Source organism: Talpa occidentalis, unplaced genomic scaffold (assembly GCF_014898055.3).
Source record: "Talpa occidentalis isolate TD23 unplaced genomic scaffold, MPIMG_talOcc4v2.1 talOcc4.7, whole genome shotgun sequence".
Lineage (NCBI taxonomy): Eukaryota > Metazoa > Chordata > Mammalia > Eulipotyphla > Talpidae > Talpa > Talpa occidentalis.
The window spans coordinates 13,485,404-13,503,739 of NW_023605083.1; the positions used below are offsets into that span (position 1 = coordinate 13,485,404).

Here is an 18,336-nt window from a genome sequence, read left to right on the forward strand (position 1 = left end):
TAAATTCCATTTTAATTAGACTAGTGCAATCTAATACTGCAACTAGTCAGGAATGGAAGAAACATGTTGGAAGTTAATACAACCCAAATCAACCATAGCCAGATAATTCCCCTGATCGTTGTAGCAACCCCCTTCCCCACCTCCACAATTAAATGACCCTGTTGTTCTGGAGTTTCAACAAGACATTTAAGGTTCATTTAAAAAAATGATCATCCTTTACAGGATTCTTTGCTGTTGCATTTCTCTTTCTTTCTTTTCCTTGCCACACAGCTGTCACTGGATAGGAAAAAGATAGGGGGAGGGGAGTTGGAGGAAGCCCTGTTCAAATCGTGTCACGTAGCACTAATTCATCTGCTCTCATTAGAGGGAGCGAGGGACAGCAGTGATGGCCAAGAGCTGCACTCCACACATGACACGCGAACAGTTTGGGGAATAGAAAATTGCTTTCTCAGGAAGCCCAGCCAATTAAGGACTTGACCATATTGAATGTCAAGTGTTAATTTAGGTTTTTCTTCATTTTCCCAGTAGTAATGCGGGTCCTGTGATGAGCAAATACATGTCAAGTAAAAGTTGATTGCATGAAGGACCCGGGTATTATATGTCACTGACAAGTCACAAATGTACTGAAGTCTTTTAACCCCTTAGGTGAGTGTGGTGGGGGAGGGAGAGAATGGGATTAATGGTACCATAATGATAAGAATAGTTTACATGGAAACATGGGAGTAGCTTGGATGGGACAGACAGGAATGGTAATTCATGCAAAAACCAGGGATAGGACAAATCCTGCTCTCAGGGCACAAATGGAGGCTCCCGAAAAATATATGATTTTTTCCCATTTGTAGACAAGTTGCCCAGAATATATATATTCTGTCTCCTAAGATTTTATGAAAAGGGAAAGTAATACACTCTGTTCTTGACCTAGGAAATTACTTATTATCTCCTTTGAAAGAAATAAAATTTATTAACTAATTATGCAATATTGGACTTTTAGACCTTTGGTTCAATGTAATTAAATTTTCTGATTGTTTACTTACAATTTCTGTTTCTAATCAATATTGATTTTAAAAAATTATTCTAATATGTCATAGAAAAGATGCCAAACCTAAGATTGGAAAGAACGTTTGTTTTCTGTCATATATCTGTGAGGTGGTGTTTAGCCAACAGAAACTGGTGGAAGCCCATCATTGTCTTTCATTTTTTTCTGTGCCCAGTTGTAGCCTGGAGGAGAGTCAAGCTTCAGTGAGTCAGGTAACTTTGTCTTTTTAAAACTAAATGTTGAACGCTGCCCATCATGTATAGCATCTCATTTCCATTCATCAGCATTCATTTACATATGAATGTCCTGCAAAATAAGAGACTGTCTGTTTCTGTTACAATTGTACAGTGGCAAATAAAAATACCTCCCGTTAGTATAAATTACTGCTGTTTGTAGTTTAAGCAATCTTAAAGTGAAACTCAGAACAGTTACCATCTTGGTCATTTTTTTCTTTGTATAAAGAACCACTCTCCCACCCCCCCCATTTAATATTTTTAACAATATGATCTTAATTGAAATCCTTTCTTGAAACTTTTCTAGTTTTTTAAAAATTTCTACTCTTGCCTTTGTGAGTTGATATTATCTGTACTTTGAAAACTCAAGTCTGATAATACTTTAATTTTGGTAGCAGAAAATACTGACAATCTCTCTCCAGGTTAGAAACTGCTATCATTATATTAAAAGTTAGCTGAAATCACATTAAGGAACAATTAGGAAACAATTTCAAAAATTTGATGTTTAATAAAGCAGGTTTTTCTTAAAGAAACAGTCCCTCTAATTAGGCTTCAAAATACTGGATATAGTACCTTTTTTTTTTTTTAAACATGGCCCTTCCCTGCTTAATCTTACCTTCCCGTGCTCTTTTGATAAACTCTGTCTGTGGAACTATGGTCACAAAGGCTAGAGTACTGTTTAATTACAATCCAATTGTCAGCAGCTTCCCTTCCTCTGGGTGTGCTGAGAGACTTAAGTAAGTTTCCGTAAAGTAAATTCTGATGATGGCAGCTGGGGTTGCTGATTCAAGTTATTCCTTCTCTTCTATGTCACTTTTGACTGATGGCACCTAATGCAATCAACCACAGGCCAAGAAAGCCTTTTATTTGCTTGCGTTAGTAACTGGACCAGGAGTTCCCCTCCTCCCTGATCTCGCTTTCTGATGCCCACTCCTTCCTGCCACCCGACCAATGCTTCAGAGCAAATAGGAAAGCAAAAAAGAACCGCAGTACTACCTAGGACATACTTCTCCTAAACCTCCATTTCCCAGTGGTGAAGCTGAAGCTGCCTCCCTTTGAGTGCGTTTTTGATAAATTTAAGAAGTCAAATCGCTGACACAGATAGATAATCCGAGTGTATAGGGTGAAGAGTTATAAATTAACACATTATTCCCTCTTAATGTGAAATACTTGAGAATGCATTTTCTCAGTCCCCTGACATCTACCCAGTGAGGGCTCGCATTGTACTTTTCAAGTGGCATTGATTTGTTAAAGCGCTGAATTAGCATCTCTGGCCAGCTGCTTGATCCACTGTTGTGTCGTGGCGCTCCAGCTCTTCCTCTCTCCCCCAGCCATCCCCTTTTTTCCACCCCTCTTTCTTTGCTCATGTCCATTTTGTTCCTCGTCATCATCATCATCTTGTTCACCTCCCTCTTTCTTGTTGCTTGTTTTTCTTTATGCCTGTTTTCATCCCACACCGTCTCTTTTCTTCTTCCTTCACTCTTTTATCTGTGCATCTCCTTTCTTTTCTCATCTCTTTACCTCTGAGGTTTGCCCTCACTCAGGGATAGTCTGTTAACTGTCTGTGTGGTGTCTGTGTGTGTTGGGGTGGGATGGGGGTGGGGGCAAGGTTGGTTTAGCCAATCCCGAGACTCCAAGTAGACTCAAGTTGAACAGAATAAATTAACATATGTGTTTGAGCTCTTTGTAAATAGAACTGGGTAAGGAAAAACCTCTTTCCTTTGGTTTTTAGAAATTAAAAGGTAACTTAAACTTTTAAATATATTTCTAAGTGCCACTTAATGGTAAAGTTTCCTTTGGTTAAAGGGAGATGAAAATCCCTGGTGGTTAACACAGATTTGATCTTCTCACATGTACCCACTAATATAGGTTGATAGTCTGCAAAAGTTTATAGTTTTGCTGCTTTCCTCAATACAGTGAACTTATTGCTAGGACTTTTAAAAATCGGGTTCTGATTCTACTTTATTGTACAATTTCATATACGTGTTTTTCATTGTTATTTGTAATATGGTATGATATCCTAATACACGATAAATCACTACTATAGGATGTTAGGAGTGGATACTGAAGATTATAAAATTGGTTGGCAGTGTATTTAGATCTAAAACAAAGTGGGTTATAGAATCTTTTCGCAATATATTCCAAAGTTCCAGAGGTCTTCATAGGAAATTCATCACAGTTCAGAGGGTTTAACATGTTGCATGTGGATATTTACAAGCCTTTGCTCTTTTCTTTCTTTGAGTAAGTGTCCAACATAAATTTTGATCACGATGTTAATTTGATTTTAATACAAGCAAAAACATGTGTCTGGATTTATATAGAAATTATCCTCTGTAATTTTAATCTCATGGCTTCATGTGGTGCTGTCTTTAAATTTACTAGGTTTCCCCCTGGTAACACTGAAATTGAAATTTGAATATACATTTATTTAAATAATTTGTTTAAATAATCATTTAAGTAATTTAAATGATTTGTTTTGTTGATTTCTTTTGTGATAGTACTTTAACCATTGGAAATAGTTAAGTGTGGGTGTTTTAGAATTCAACACCTTTGGGCTTTTTTCTTAAATTCTCAGGAGAGATCACAAACAAAAATCAAAAGCTTTATTGCTGTGTTTTATGTAGGTTAAAACAACAGTTTACTTTCAGCACCTACATTTTGAATTAAATATATTTCACATAGGTTTTGATCACCTTTGCTTCTCTGTTGGATTGATTTCCCACCTTTTGCCCCACCCTCAAGTTAATTGTAATTTCTTTTTTTTAAAAAAATAAAAGGTAATTGTTGTCTCTAGAATTTGAGAATCCTTATGGTTTGGCTAAAGTGAAGGGATTAAAATGACTTTCAAGGCATGATAATGTCTGCTTAAAGGAAAGAAAAAGAAATAAGTCTTAACTAGGGCTTAAGACTAATGCCAGCTAACTAAGGAGACAAATATTAGACTAAAGAAGACTATTTGGTTTTATTTTATATGTGCATGTTAACTTGCTTAGAGATCATCATTTTGTGTTTTAGGGTGTTCTCTTAGATGAAATAAGGTGTTCATTTGTTACTGAGAAGGGGACATGGCCTTACACTAGGAGATTAAAGCTGGAACACCTTCTGCCTTTTGCAGGGAAAATCACAGCTCACCTGGCTGCAGTTCAGGATCAGAGCCAGGAGGGTTGTGCTGCTTTTAAAATAACTGCCTGTGACTATAGTAGAGAGGAGGAATACTAATAGGGCAAGGCTGAAAGTGAAAGTGCCCCATATGAAATAGTTAAGAATGCGAACAGAAAAAAAGGACTAATTAGAAAAGTAAAATAAATCTGCATGACATACTTTAGCAGTAGGATAGAAGCTGAGGATGAAGAAAGAAGGTATATTTGGGGGTCAAAATTATGGTGTCTGATAACCTACAGAAATAATCTTTGATTATAAAGGGCCAAATTGCCATTACAAAAAAAAAATTAGAACATTTTAAAGCTTTTCAAATGTGATTTTACTTTTTCATTTGTTGCCTGTATATTTTAAGTTCTTTGGATGGCAGAAATATCTGCACAATAGGTCCAAGTTTTGAAAAATTGATTTGTTTTGTTGATTTCTTTTGTGATAGTACTTTAACCACACGAAATAGTTAAGTGTGGGTGTTTTAGAATTCAACACCTTTGGGCTTTTCTCTTAAATTCTCAGGAGAGATCAGAATTATTTCTGTTTTCATATTTTGTAAGTCTAAATTAAATGTCACTTAAATGCGAAAGAACTGGCAGCTTTGATAAGTAGTCCCCAAAGCAAACCATTTTGTCAGTAATCATAACCTAATTATGAATGCAAATGCAAAGTTTGTTTTTTTTTAATCCAAAACAAAGGAGGGAAAAATATAAACATAGCACTGTACAACTCATGGAAAAACATCTCCGACACTTGAACATAAGACTTTCAATAGTAGCAGTAATAATAAGAAAGCCTTTGGCATTGGCCCAAGTCCTGTTGTGAGGGAGCAGCAAATGGTCTGCTCAGTGTGTGGCTCTGCAGAAGTTCCAGAGTGACACATGCATCACAAGCTGGTCACAATGCACGGGGTCAGGGGTCATGCTCAAGAGCAGGGTGTTGTGGACAAGACTGAGGAAGCAGAGGTGGCCCCTCTGTGCTCAGTGTGTGGGTCTGTGTACTCCTTTCCCGTCAAAGCTGGCCCAGCACGGCCAAAAAAGCGGTTCCTTGGCAGGGTTTAATGGCAGGATGATGTAGTCTGTTGTGACTAGTGCATTCCTTTCAGGTTAAACTAGGGAAATGGCATTGTGTTAAAATTCCAAGTCGCATGAATGTTTTATTGCCACGGTGCATTTAGCCCTCTAGGGGAGTGTGTGTGGCGGTGGTGGGGTGGGGGTGGGGGTGACTTTGAGACTCAGGAACTATCAGAAGAACACTTCCCTTGGAAAATTTTTACCCACCCGCTTGAAGCTGATTTGCTGTGATGGTCACTTAGAAAGGTTTCGCTTTTTCCTAAACTGTGACTGTTTAAAGTCTTGCATTCTGGACAATTAACAGCTGAAGAAAATATGACAAGACACACGCAAAGAGGTTGGAGATAGAGAGGAAGAATGTGCCAGAAAGGAGCTGAACAGCCTTCTTGTGTAAACTCCCCCGGCCTCGGTCCCTGTCCCCCCCCCCTTTTCCTGGGCTGTGTTTTGCTGTCTGCCTGAAGGCCAGGAGTGATCTGTTAACCTTGCACCACTGACGGGGAGGCCACTGCAGCTCATGGTACTGTATGTTACCACTACTACTCCCTCATTCCTTTTCACTGGCTGGTCCGGGATTTTTTTTTTTAACCATTTCTCTGTAATAACGGTTCATGTTAGTCAGAGGGATACAGTTTTGAATGCAGAAGGTCTGTGTTTAAAACTAAACAAAATTAAGTATGGTGCTTATTTTATATTTTTCTTCTTGGCATTTAGAGGGGCCAAACCTAACTGTTCTAATTCAATTGTAACCAAAGATTTCCAGTGTGATTTAAAATTAGAAATTCTGGAAACGGGGAGGGAGGGTTGAAGATGCAAGTCATCTGGACTGTAGATCTTCTAAATGGACTTTGTTGTAGTATCACGTGAGCTACTTCAGGTTTTAGAACATTTTCAGGCTTTGTATTTGTCTCAGATAAATCCATTTTGCAGATTGCCCCAACTGCTGTCTCTCTCTCCAGGGAAAACTCTAGCCTCATTCACTATTCCAGTTGGTTTAGGCTTAGAGTTACTGAGTGGGTGTGTATGATTTGACTGCAGTTGTGATTGTGCATGTTACATGGAATACGATTGCTTCATGATTTGATCTGACTGAAGTTATTATGACAGATTAAAATGTAGATGCATGGAACTACTTCCTGATTTTGCATTGTGCCTTTATAAAATATTCTCACATGTCTGAACCCCCCCCCCTCCAGTGAATAGGAGAACCACAGGTTATTTTGAGTTTACCTAAGATAAATAGTTTGAGTTTAGCTTTGAACTGCCTTTCTATTGCTCATCATTTCCAAACCTAAGTACTATATCTGTATTCTTTTCCTTAATAATGCACATATGTATATATAGTTGTGTGTATCTGTGTGTGCACATATACTTTGGTAACTGCCAAATGGATACAAGAAAATATTGTGGAGTTGATAAACTAAGAAGGTTTTACATTGATAAGTTATCATTAAAAGAAAAAAGTTACGTAACAGAAATTTAACCCAGAAATGTACCACAGAAAAGTAAATTATGTGTGAGTTTGTGTTTCCTATTTATAGTTTTAGGTACATGATTTATGTATTTCTATAAAATGATGATTTTGTCAAGGTAGCTGTCCTGAGTTTAATCCAATTAAACTCAAATCAAACCCCTGTATAGTGGTTTGTTCTTTATAAACAGATACATTCACATTGTTGATGGGAGGTCTTAAACCGATACACAGTCAGTGCTATATAACAAAATCAAGATTTATGTATGGACTTGACATTCCAAATTTTACTTGAATTCATTAGATATTTTTCCTTACATTCTAGAGAAAAGTTAGGATTTTTCTCCTAAAAATCAGAGTTTCTTATACACATCAGTACTGCTCAACATTTTTTTCTGCTTGCATTGCACCAGATATTAATATTTGGCATTGTAGAAATCCGTGGGCCAGTTTAACAGTTGGTCTGTGTAAAGATGCTAATGCTGTCACTTACTAGTCTTGTGACCTTGGGTAAGTCACTTTATCCTTAACCTTTGTTTTCTTTGGTTTTAAAGTGGGGAAAGAAAAGTTAGCTTGAGAATTTGTCAGGAAAATGGAATGAGACAGCTCATGTGACGCTCTGGTACCTAGTAAGTATTCAATAAACTGTAGTTCTCTTTGTTTGAGCTTACCCTGTAGAAAATTTCTTTTGGGAAGCTTGAAGTTTTTGAAGTTAAAGGGATCAATGTAAAGAAAATATTTTAGTTTCTCAATTATCTGTAGGAAAAAGAAGCTATTAGACATTCACAGACAACTTCCTTTTTTTGAGTCTTATGCCATCCATTAGTCTTTAACATTTTGCCACGCTGCAGAATTCTTACCAGTTTGGCCTTCACTGCTGTCAGAGTGATGCTATTGTTTTAGTGATATCAGCTATAACTAAAGGTAGAGTAGAAGCAAAATTGACAGATTCTCTTATGTTCTGTTTACGTTTGTATTACCAGTTCTAATAATTTGCTCGAATTGAAGCTTCTTTCATTAGTATACTTATTAGAACTTGAAAATAGAACTTAGATTTTATTTGAGTGGAACCCTAGCTTTGTCCCTGGTTTTGTGAATATTCACTTGTAATTGTGGGATTAAGATCACTCTAAAGCCAACAATGTTTACAGCTCTTGGTAGAATTAAAGAAAATAATAGTAAATATCATACACATGTATTTGGGCAATATGTTACCTTTATAGTCCAATATGTTACCCATTTATAGTCTTGCACTATGTCATAAGTGTAGTTAAGGATTAGAGAACCATTTATTGAGTAAAATGTGCTTTTATTGTTTTTTAATACTGGATTATGCTTTTATCAAGTTGTGTTCTCATGTGTAATTCACTAATATTGTCATAAGGGGTCTTTGGTAGTGCTATTTTGCCTAATATCTAGTTTCTTTTAGCTAACCCTAATTTGAGTATCATGCATCTAAAGTTCTAAAATAAATATTTGGCTTAGTATTTACTTTCACCTGTTTCTAAACCAACGAGAATAACTAATACTTTCATAGCTACCTCTTAGCCCACACAATATTGCAAATGTGGTACCCATGTTGTCTTATTAAATTATTGCAAAAGCATTCAATTATGAAAGAGGAAATAAAGGTGAATCCAGAGAGGCTGACCCAAAGTCTTTTCTTTTTCCTCTGCTGTATTGTTCATCCCTTTAAAGCTAGCTGTTAAAAAAAAGTCCTGCTGTTTTTATTTCATTTCAAATTAAATTTTATAAGAAAGCAGATACATAGAATTGATAACAATTAGAGCTACTATAGACGAAGAGGGATGTTCTCTTAGATTTCTATTAGGGACCTTTACATTAGAAATAGCCTAAGGCTCATAGGCCCCTCCTCTACCCCCCCAAAAAGGAAGCACAGCAACACTTCAGTTTTCCCATTTAGGAATTGAAGGTTTTATTCATTTTGTGCTATTGTGGGGAATTCATAGAAAAAACAAATCTCTGCATAATTTTAAAAGAGGCTAAATACCTAAGACAAAAATAGCGGAGGTAAATACTAAGGTAGAAAAAATTACAGTTCTATCATTGTATAACTTTTCACATGCAAATTTTCGGGGTGTAGATTTTGTTTAATCAATTACAATAAATAATTTCACTGTGGTAAAAGTCTTAAAATACCAAGTCACACTTTTATATCAATTAGATTCTGCCTCTAAATGTTTGCAGACTGTAGTTTGAAATATTAAAAGATTTTTCTGCTCTTTATGATGATATAGCTTATCAGTTAGAGAATAATAAAATATCTGTATGCGTCTATGTATAAATGTAAAGATGACGATATGGTTAGATTTAATGGAGAAAATAACAAAAATCATATTATTTCAAATAAATGGTTTATAAACAAGTTACTTGCCATTGTAATTTTGTAAAATTTTATAAAACAAGAATTTCAAATTTTTTCACCTGCTGAATTTATATTGGGATTTTATATACTACTTCATAAGAAATACAATTTTTATTTATGAGCTCAGTGTGAAGAGTTCAGATTTTTGAGCCAGGTATGTCTGTGTTTGAATTTATTCTTTGTGTGACACTGGGAAAATTCTATAATCTCTCCAAACCTCAGTTACTTCATTTATAAAATAGGTCTTGAAAAGATGACTGTGAAGTCTGGCACTGAGAGTGTGAGTTGTGTTGGGTGTTGTTATAGTTTGTTCTTCTGTCCCTTTTATAGTTAGTTAGTAAGCTACATGCATCATTCACTTAGTATTTCTTTATCTATGGTGGTGGAGGGTGCTTAATACTTGCATCATGTACATACTTTGCCTTTTCAATTACTAGTTCAAAAAAATGCTTTTGCCAGTCTTGCAGAAGCTTACTTCTGTTGAAGAGAATGAGGGTGGAGAAAAAGCTCTCTTTTCTTACTCTTCACTGAGAATCAGTCAGTGAGCAGCATAATTCTAAGATCTTATGTGGCTTTTGGGTACTTTATGAACCTTTTTATGGTAACCCAGAAGCAAGACACTTATTGAATTAATACATTTCCATCAAGGGACTATTCTGTTAACCTCTCTTCTTCCACCTAATCCTGCACGATTTTGTAAGGAACTTTTTGGATTCACTACTCAGGCAGCCACATGTAGTGGGGATGTCGGGTCATGGACATGCATGTTATTGATAAGCCTAGAAGGGCTTTTCTGTCTGCAAAACAAAGGAAAAGGAATAGTGAAACTAGCAACAAAAAACAAACACAAAAAAACCCCAAAATAATACAATTATTTTCTGAAAAACCCAAATGCTTTATGAAATGCAGAATTTAAACTTTGCCCACTATCTAAAATCTTAATAGGTTCAGCCTTTTTTATAGCAATTGTAAAAAGCATATATATTCATTTTCAGGTCTGATTTAAAAAAAAAAAAACTAGAAAGAGAATAAAAACTGAAAGGCTGCCACCAGAGAACCATTTTATTAACATTTTTGGGTCATCTTTCTTCATTTACCTGTGCATACAAATGCATGGGTAGATTACATTACATAAAGGGATTATGGATATGTGACTTCCTTTTTTTCACTCAACCATGTCATAGATAACTTTCCATGTCTGTAAATATAGATATCCATCATAATTTTTTATGGATTCCTACTATTGGATATATCATTGTACTTAATATATCATTGTACATAATTTACTTAATGAATTCTTGGTTTGTGGACCTCGAGGTTGTTGCTAGCACTTTTCTTTTATAAAGCATAGTGCTTCAATATGAACATTCTTGTTTGCACCTGTATTCTGATTGCCTAAAAGTGAATTCTTGAAACTGATGTTGTTGGGGAAAGAGGTATAATTTTGCAGTTTAAAATAGGGGTTGGAAAATCTTTTCTGTAAAAGGCCAGATGTAAATGTTTTGGGTAGTCATATGGTTTCTGTAGCAACTACTTAAGACTGCTTTTGTAATTGCAAATAGCCATAAACTAGGTATGGTAAAGGAATAGGCATGGGTATGTTTCAATAAAACTTTATTTACAAAATTAGGCAGGGGAATAGCATTTGACCTATAGGTTGTAGTTGCCTACCTCTGGCTTTAAGAAAGTAGAAACTTAGTAGTGTTGTAAATTTACCCCTAGGCGACTGTTAAGCTGCCTTCATGGTGTCTTAGAAATAAATGTGTACCTGCTTCAGGGCAATTAATAGAATTGTTACTTTCTTTCCAAAATACATGCTAATCTATTCCTATTTTTAAAAACTTAATAAAAGAGGTTTTCATACCTGCTTCTACTCTGAGGCCTAGTAATTTTAAAATAATATATTTATGTGCCAGCATATATTTTATATTTCCAAAATTTATTTATGCATAGAAGAACTGGGGTATAGTGCAGAGATGGGTGGGGGTCAGGGAGAGGATTCACCAGCGACCCTCTTTCCAAAATTTAGATTTCAGTATATGTTGACAATTTGGAGCATAGAGAAAGTCCCCTTCAACTTATATCATAGGGGAGATGTTTTACATTTTCTCACCTTTGAAGATCACTTGATGGAATCAGATGGTAGCAGTATCCTGAAGTAAGCTGGAAGGAAAATCCAGTAAGAGAGGAATCATTTCAACAGAAATACACCACAGATCAACAGGGTGACATTGAATTAGTTACTGGACCTTAATAGGCTAAATTATACTCAGAAGAATGCTCTGTGCATAAATAGTGACTTCCTTGCATTTAGAATTTCTATAAAATAGGAATTATTGGCCCCTGACTGTCTTAAGGGTATTTGTTGAGGATCAGATGGAATAATGATTAAGTTAAAATCATTCTATTTGTAACGTTGGGTCACTGGTACCACTATGAATTTTAAGAGATTTATTTATTATTTATTTTGCATATATTTGTTTGCTCTCTGCTGTGTGTAGAATAGTGTGGTAGACTGTGGGAGAATCGGAAAACAAGTAAGTTACTTCTTGCTTGTAAGGAGAGAAAAACATATTTTAAGTCCATGATGGTACAAATCTGAGAGTCCTAAGAATGGTATAGTACTGAGGAGATCTTTTCCACCTGGGGGTTTCAGGGAACTATAGAAGCAGTTGCATCAGGAAATACAGTTTCAAATGTATAATGCAGAACAGGTATTCCAAACAGAGCAGCACAAGAACTGTGCCAATTAGGAATGCTAAAATCGGTATGCAAGAGATACCAGATAGTCTAATTAAATTGTCTACTAAATAGGAGGTGATGATAAATCTACAAAGTGTGTGGAGGACATTGAAGCAACTTCCATTAGTAATTTGTGGGGAGCTCTAAACATCATCTAGGAAAGTATTTTCAGCAATTGGAGAGGTCGAATATGGCACTAGTTGGTGAGTGTGGACTGATAAAATTGGGATTATTAAAGGTTATGGCAAAGGTCTGGTAATGCACATGTTAGAACTGATCTGTAAGGAGAGAAATGATCTGGAAGGCTTATGGGAGACAGCTGAGTAGACTGAAAGGGAAGAATGGACAGGCTTTGGGAATTGAATCATGATCTGTGGTTCTGAGTCTTTGTTAATAACATTATGGTGATAACATTGCAAAATACTGCAGAGTTGGAGAGCTATAGTAAAGAAAGGATAACAACTTATTTGCTTTGCTTTAGCTTGAGATGTTAACTGGCAACTTGGAAATTTCTAGTGGGAACTTGAAGGTGTAAGACTGAAAGTTATATTTTAGAGACAAGAAATAGGGATTTAGGAGCACTATTCTCATAAAGGTGGTAGATGGAACCTGGGAAATGTATTACATCACTAAAATGAAAACATGGGACAGATTGTTATTTTATAGCATTTCTTATCATTAGGTAAGTTATGATAGAAGTATGTGAAGCTTCTACCACCACCAAAAAAACAAACAAAAAAGAAAACCATGTGTTTTATAATTTATAAAGCCTGATGTATTCTGAGCTGCTTCTTTTAGCTTCTAAAGTCACCAGACCTCAGGATTGAAATATTTCAAGTTTGGAGAAATACCTTATTTTGTAAGATCCCCAAGGAAATTAAAAAAAAAAAGAAAGAAAAACTCCCCTTTACTTTCTTTTCCCACTACTTTCTGAACCTTCAGTAACAAAGCGATGCCATTGGTGGTAGAGATTTAAGTTCATTTTTACCTGTCTGATACAGAGCCCTGCAACTTTCATCTTCTCTAGAGACCAGTGCATGTGGGATGGGAGAGGTGGTGGTGGTAGGTGAGGTAGGTATTCCATATAAATCACTTTTGTACGATTTTTTTCATTTTCTCTTTTTTTTAGTCTAGTCTTCAGCAGGCTTTGGAGGGAGAATTACACTGCATGACTTAGGTTTATTAAGTTGGGAACATTTTTTTTTTTTTTTTATAGAGGCATGCTTTTATTTGTTTGCTGGTTTTGTTTTGTTTGTTTGTTTTTTTGTTTATACATGCACTGGGTACAGTCAGAAGCGCGGGAGGGTGAGAGAATCCACCAGAGCCAGAGCGGGGAGCAGAGCAGGCAGAAGGACCGAAGTACACTGCTGAGGGGAGCAGCGGGCGGCAGGAGAGGTCTGCGCGCCATGTGGGACCCTCCTCTGGTGGCCGGTGAGCAGCCGGGGATCGAACCGGCGCCGCAGAGGCCGCGCGCAGCTTCGCAACCCAGCGCTCAACCGCTGCGCCACTGGGGAGGCCCAAGTTGGGAACATTTTTAATGGATGGAAAGCAGATCCGAATCTGTCCCCCAATTTCCTTTCTTAACATTGCCCATTTTCAAACTTTGCATTCAAAGAAAACCACGTTGATTTGTTGATGGTCAGCCTGCTACCATATAAACTTCTGCAACATGTTAAACTTGAACCTCCTGTTTATAGCCATCAGTATACCTCTGATATTTTGGGACAATTTGTGGTCCCCCTTCAAGTTCACTCTTCATAGTGAGTCTAACTCATGTCATGTGGGGTCAGGGGCCAGTTCAGAGGAGTCTGCATCTATATAGCCAGCCAGCCTCTGCATTAAATCTAGTGTTACGTGCTCACTGTATTTTACCTCCTAAAACATATATGACTAGTTAAACTTTTTTTTAAAAGAAAATAGGTTTAATGCAAGTGATTTAATAGGTAATTTGAAAGGTTGAGTTATTTTATTTATTTATTTATTTATACAAGCACTAGGTACAGTCAGAGGCGTGGGAGGGTGAGAGAATTCACCAGAGTCAGAGCGGGGAGCAGAGCAGGCAGAAGGACCGAAGTACACTGCTGAGGGGAGCAGCGGGCGGCAGGAGAGGTCTGTGCGCCATGTGGGACCCTCCTCCGGTGGCCGGGGAGCGGTTGGGGATTGAACCGGTGCTGCAGAGGCTGCGGGCAGCTTCGCAACCCAGCGCTCAACCGCTGTGCTACTGGGGAGGCCCAGGTTGAGTTATTTTGGAGGGGACGTGTAATTCTTCTCGCATTGTTTGTCACATAACACATCTTCTCAACCCCCCTTTTCTGCTTACATACATTTTTAATCACCCTTTTCTGTTAAGTGTAGTTAAATTTAGGGAAGAGAAGTTTTTGATTTGTCATATATCATGCCTTTAATGAAGTAAGATCAAGTCAAATGCACCTACTTTGTTCCAAAGTGAGCTTCCTGAAAAACAAAAACAAAAAACCCAAAAAAAATAAAAAGCCAACCCGTCGGGGGGGTGGGGGAAGGGGGAGAAAAAATCAGTGCTTGGTGATCTATTACTTCAAAGTACCATAAATAAATAAATGAATAATAAAGTACCACCTCATTCCTGTCACTAGTGATAGTTAAATTCATCCACATTCATGATTGCTGTAGAAAACTAGGGAGAAAAACTGAATAGAGCAGATGCACTGGTAGAGTTCATGGTGACCCGGATCATTTTGAAATGCTTTTTTAACTTTATTGTTACTATTTTTAAAAAGATTTAATTATGCATACAAGAGCTGGTGCAGGCCAGAGGTGTGGAGGGTGAAGAGGACTCACCAGAGACAGAGTGGGGAGCAGAACAGGCAGATTGACTAAAATACACTGCTGAGGAGAGCCAGGGGCGAGACAGGAGAGGTCTTCTGTGCCATATGGGTAGCTCCCTGGCCAGGGATCGAACTCTTGCTGCAGTGGCTGCAGATAGCTTCATAGTTCTGCAACTAAACCCCTTGCACTGCCAGGGAGACCCTGCTGTCTGTCTGTCTATCTTTTTTTTTTTTTTAGTTTAAATAAATGTTAAAGTCAGCTTCGGCCCCCAAATAATCTCCTTTTAATGTTTGTATCATATGTTCAAATGGTCATACCTCTGCTTCTTAATTAAGTTGCTTGCTCATTATGACTTCTCGCTTAAGAGTCTGCTCTCCTAACTTTCCATCTCCCCTCCAGACAGGGAAGGACTTTGGAAGATCCTTGATCTTATGCCTTGGCATATGCTCCTCTTTTCTTCTCTCATTGTTTTTTTTTTTGTTGTTGTTGTTGTTTGTTTGTTTTATTAAGGCATATCTCCTCTAAAACTTTGTTATCATTTAGAGAGTTTTTGCCTTGCCAGTTCCTTTTTTTTTTTTTTTTTTTTTTTTTCATTTTTCTATGCTGTTTAAGTTAGCAGTTCTCAAACTTGAATGCTTATCAGGGTTGCCTTGGGGCCTTGTAAAAAAATGATTGGTTGGGTTTCATCCCCAGAGTTTCTGTCCATCTGAGGTCTCAGGTGGGGCCTGCAAATGTATTTCGAATTTGCACCCAAGTGATTCTGACAATTTTGTCTATTGGCTGAGGAATATACCTGGAAACACTGAACTAGACTATTGGTTTTGTCTATCAGTTTGCTGTCCCTCGTCTCCCCAAAGAAGAAAGTTTCTTTTCAGGCATGTTTCCTGGAGCTCCTTATCTTTAATTTTACTAGCATGAAAGAGAACTGAGATAATTGCCTGAAGTTTTAATTGTGAAGGTTTTGGTTGGGGCAGGAATAGGAGAGAGTGAAATGTGCCACTTGCTACAGCTTCTCCAGCAAAATCATTAATGGTCATTCTAGCAGAGCCTAGGTAGATCTTTATAGTCTTTCTCACCACAGCATCTAGGAAGCCTTCTAAAAGTTGATTGAGCTGGTCCTAATTTATATTGATGTATATTTTAATTTCCTTAGTTGCTTATATTAGTCCTTTAACATTTGCGGTTTGCTTTCATCTCCACCAAATTCCTTCTCCCATTTTCTCAAACTTGCCAACCTATAGAGGGCATATGGGGGGACCTAGCATATGGGGGGATATACTATGTATCAACCGCCTGCTTAATTAGGTGCTTGCCAGGTGTCTTCAATTTTGCTAACCCCACACAGTAAATATAATTATTATCATTTTATAGAAGGAGGAAACAGAACTCAGTTTTGACAGTTAGCTGACCAAATTCACTATGGATGGGATTTAAAGGGAGGCCTAACTCCAGAGTCAGTTCTCTTCTAATATTATGTGCTTTAGGGTAGTTGGAATTGAGCCTTAGAAGGCAGAAAGAAAGTTAACCTGGGCATATGTAAAAATTTTAAAACTTCATTTAATGTCCACTGTCAGCCTTGGCAACCTATCTGTCTGTAAAGCAAGGGGTCCTTCAATTTTCAACAATGATTGCAAACCAATTAAAAATTAAATTTTGTAGTTTTCTTTCATAAGTCCCACCCATGGCATAGGTATACAAATGACCTCGTTCTCATTTTCTTCAATGCTAAAACAAGAATTGGAGAAGTAAGCAAACTGTCAAATGGCAGAAAGCTTTTCTTGCTAAAACTAGCATGATAACTGAGAACTTTGCCTTAATTTCAGTTCTATGCATGTTATCTAATGTGGAGGAAGATTGTACTGATGTCTCAGTTTTTTTTTTCTTCTGTTTAAAAATAAAAAGAATGCAATGGAAATTTCATACCCCCTTACTTGTCTGATGTGGGAATTACTAAATATTATGTGTAAAGTGTTCTGGAAGAAAGATTTTGTGTAATTTTAGCATTATTCATGGTCCATTAGGCTCCTCAGGGTGTCAAAAGGGAAGAGAGATTTTTACCTTATATCCCATATTTCCCAGTATAAAAACAAGGTATTTTTGTTGTTGTTTGTGGCTCTGAAAATCTGTAATTGTACCTGCAGAGGTTGTTCCTATCACAGAGCCTGGAGCCCTCTTCTCTGGCAGCTCACCTTGGAGGACCAGCTCCCCAGACAGAGAAAAAATGAACCTCAATTAAATAGTTCCAGGTTGCTATGAGGACATTATGTCCTCCTACTAATCATCATCAGTGTCTGTCAAGCTGTTGAGTAACGGAATCAAAAACTTGATCCTTTTCCATTCTTTCTTCTCCTACCCTGACCCTGTATTCTTTGTTCCAGGATAACTCCAGAGGGGGCACTGCTCCCTGGCCTGCTCAGTTCTGTAATCTCTCTCGTTTACCCCTATCATTTTCCTGTTGATAAAATCCTACCTAATCTAAGGCCTCTAAAAGAACACACACATTTCTGTCCATTCCTTATTGGAAAATGGATAAATATGGTTTGACTCACCAGCACTTTTGTGAGCAGCATTTTCATTCTGGAGCTTTAGGTTCTATATCCCTGGCCCTTAAATCTTAACTAGGGATTCCATGGTTGAGAAAGTTGAGGCCTGGACCACCATCTTCTAATTAAATCATAGCCTGTAAAATTGATGGCATATCTACTATCGTCGTTCTTCTTTCTATTTTCTATTTGTGTATTTATTTATTTTGCAGCAGTATGTTTAGCACACATCTCCATCTTTACAGTGTTGGGTAATTAACTTACTTCTTTATCTGTTCTTTTTCGCAAGGGCTCCTGGCTGACATCGTCAAATCCGTTTCACTTAATGGTCTTCCTGAATTCTTTGTGTTACTCTGAGTAATTTTTCCTCTTGCTGCTTGACATCGGCTCACCACTGAGATTGGGCTGAAGTTCTATCTGCTTTTTTTTCTGATTTGTCTCTGGGTCCTCTGGTGGGACTTACTTTTAGGTTATGTTGTTTTTTCTCTTTCTCTGGTTTGAAAACCAGTTTTGTCTATCCATTCGTTTCCAAATTCTTCTGGGTTCGGAGAAAGTTTCCATCATCTCTTCACCTCTAGACTGAAGCCACCAAAACATATACTTAAGTACTGATCTGGGCTTGTGGCCAGCCTAACCGAAGAGACTTAGGCTGATATGGAAGTTAGTTTGTTTATTTAGGCTGTGATTTTTATAGTGCCTATCAGGCAAATGCCTACCTGAATGTTGAATGTTTAAAAATTAAATTTCAGATGGGCCCTGGTTCTGTAAGGAGCACCCCAGACTTTCTAAACCCTTTTCTTGGCCACTCATTTCTTTTCCTAAATTGTCATTTCTGTGCTTTTCTTCCTTCGTCCCTTTCACAGCACCTACCTTCTGTACGTATTCAGCTTCAAATATTTT

At 37.3% G+C, this 18,336-nt stretch overlaps 1 protein-coding gene across 7 annotated transcripts in view; it reads left to right on the forward strand.

Moving 5' to 3' along the window:
• Positions 1-18,336, forward strand: part of BNC2 (basonuclin 2) — a 417,406-nt gene that overhangs the window by 145,242 nt on the left and 253,828 nt on the right. Inside the window, exon 1 of one of the 7 annotated variants that reach the window (XM_054688703.1) lies at positions 5,636-6,009. The exons of the other annotated variants lie outside the window; for them this stretch is intronic. Coding sequence (XP_054544678.1) covers positions 6,007-6,009 — 3 coding nt within the window. The 5' untranslated portion in view covers positions 5,636-6,006. Of the gene's footprint in view, positions 1-5,635; positions 6,010-18,336 lie in introns of those variants that run through there. 7 annotated transcript variants of the gene reach the window in all.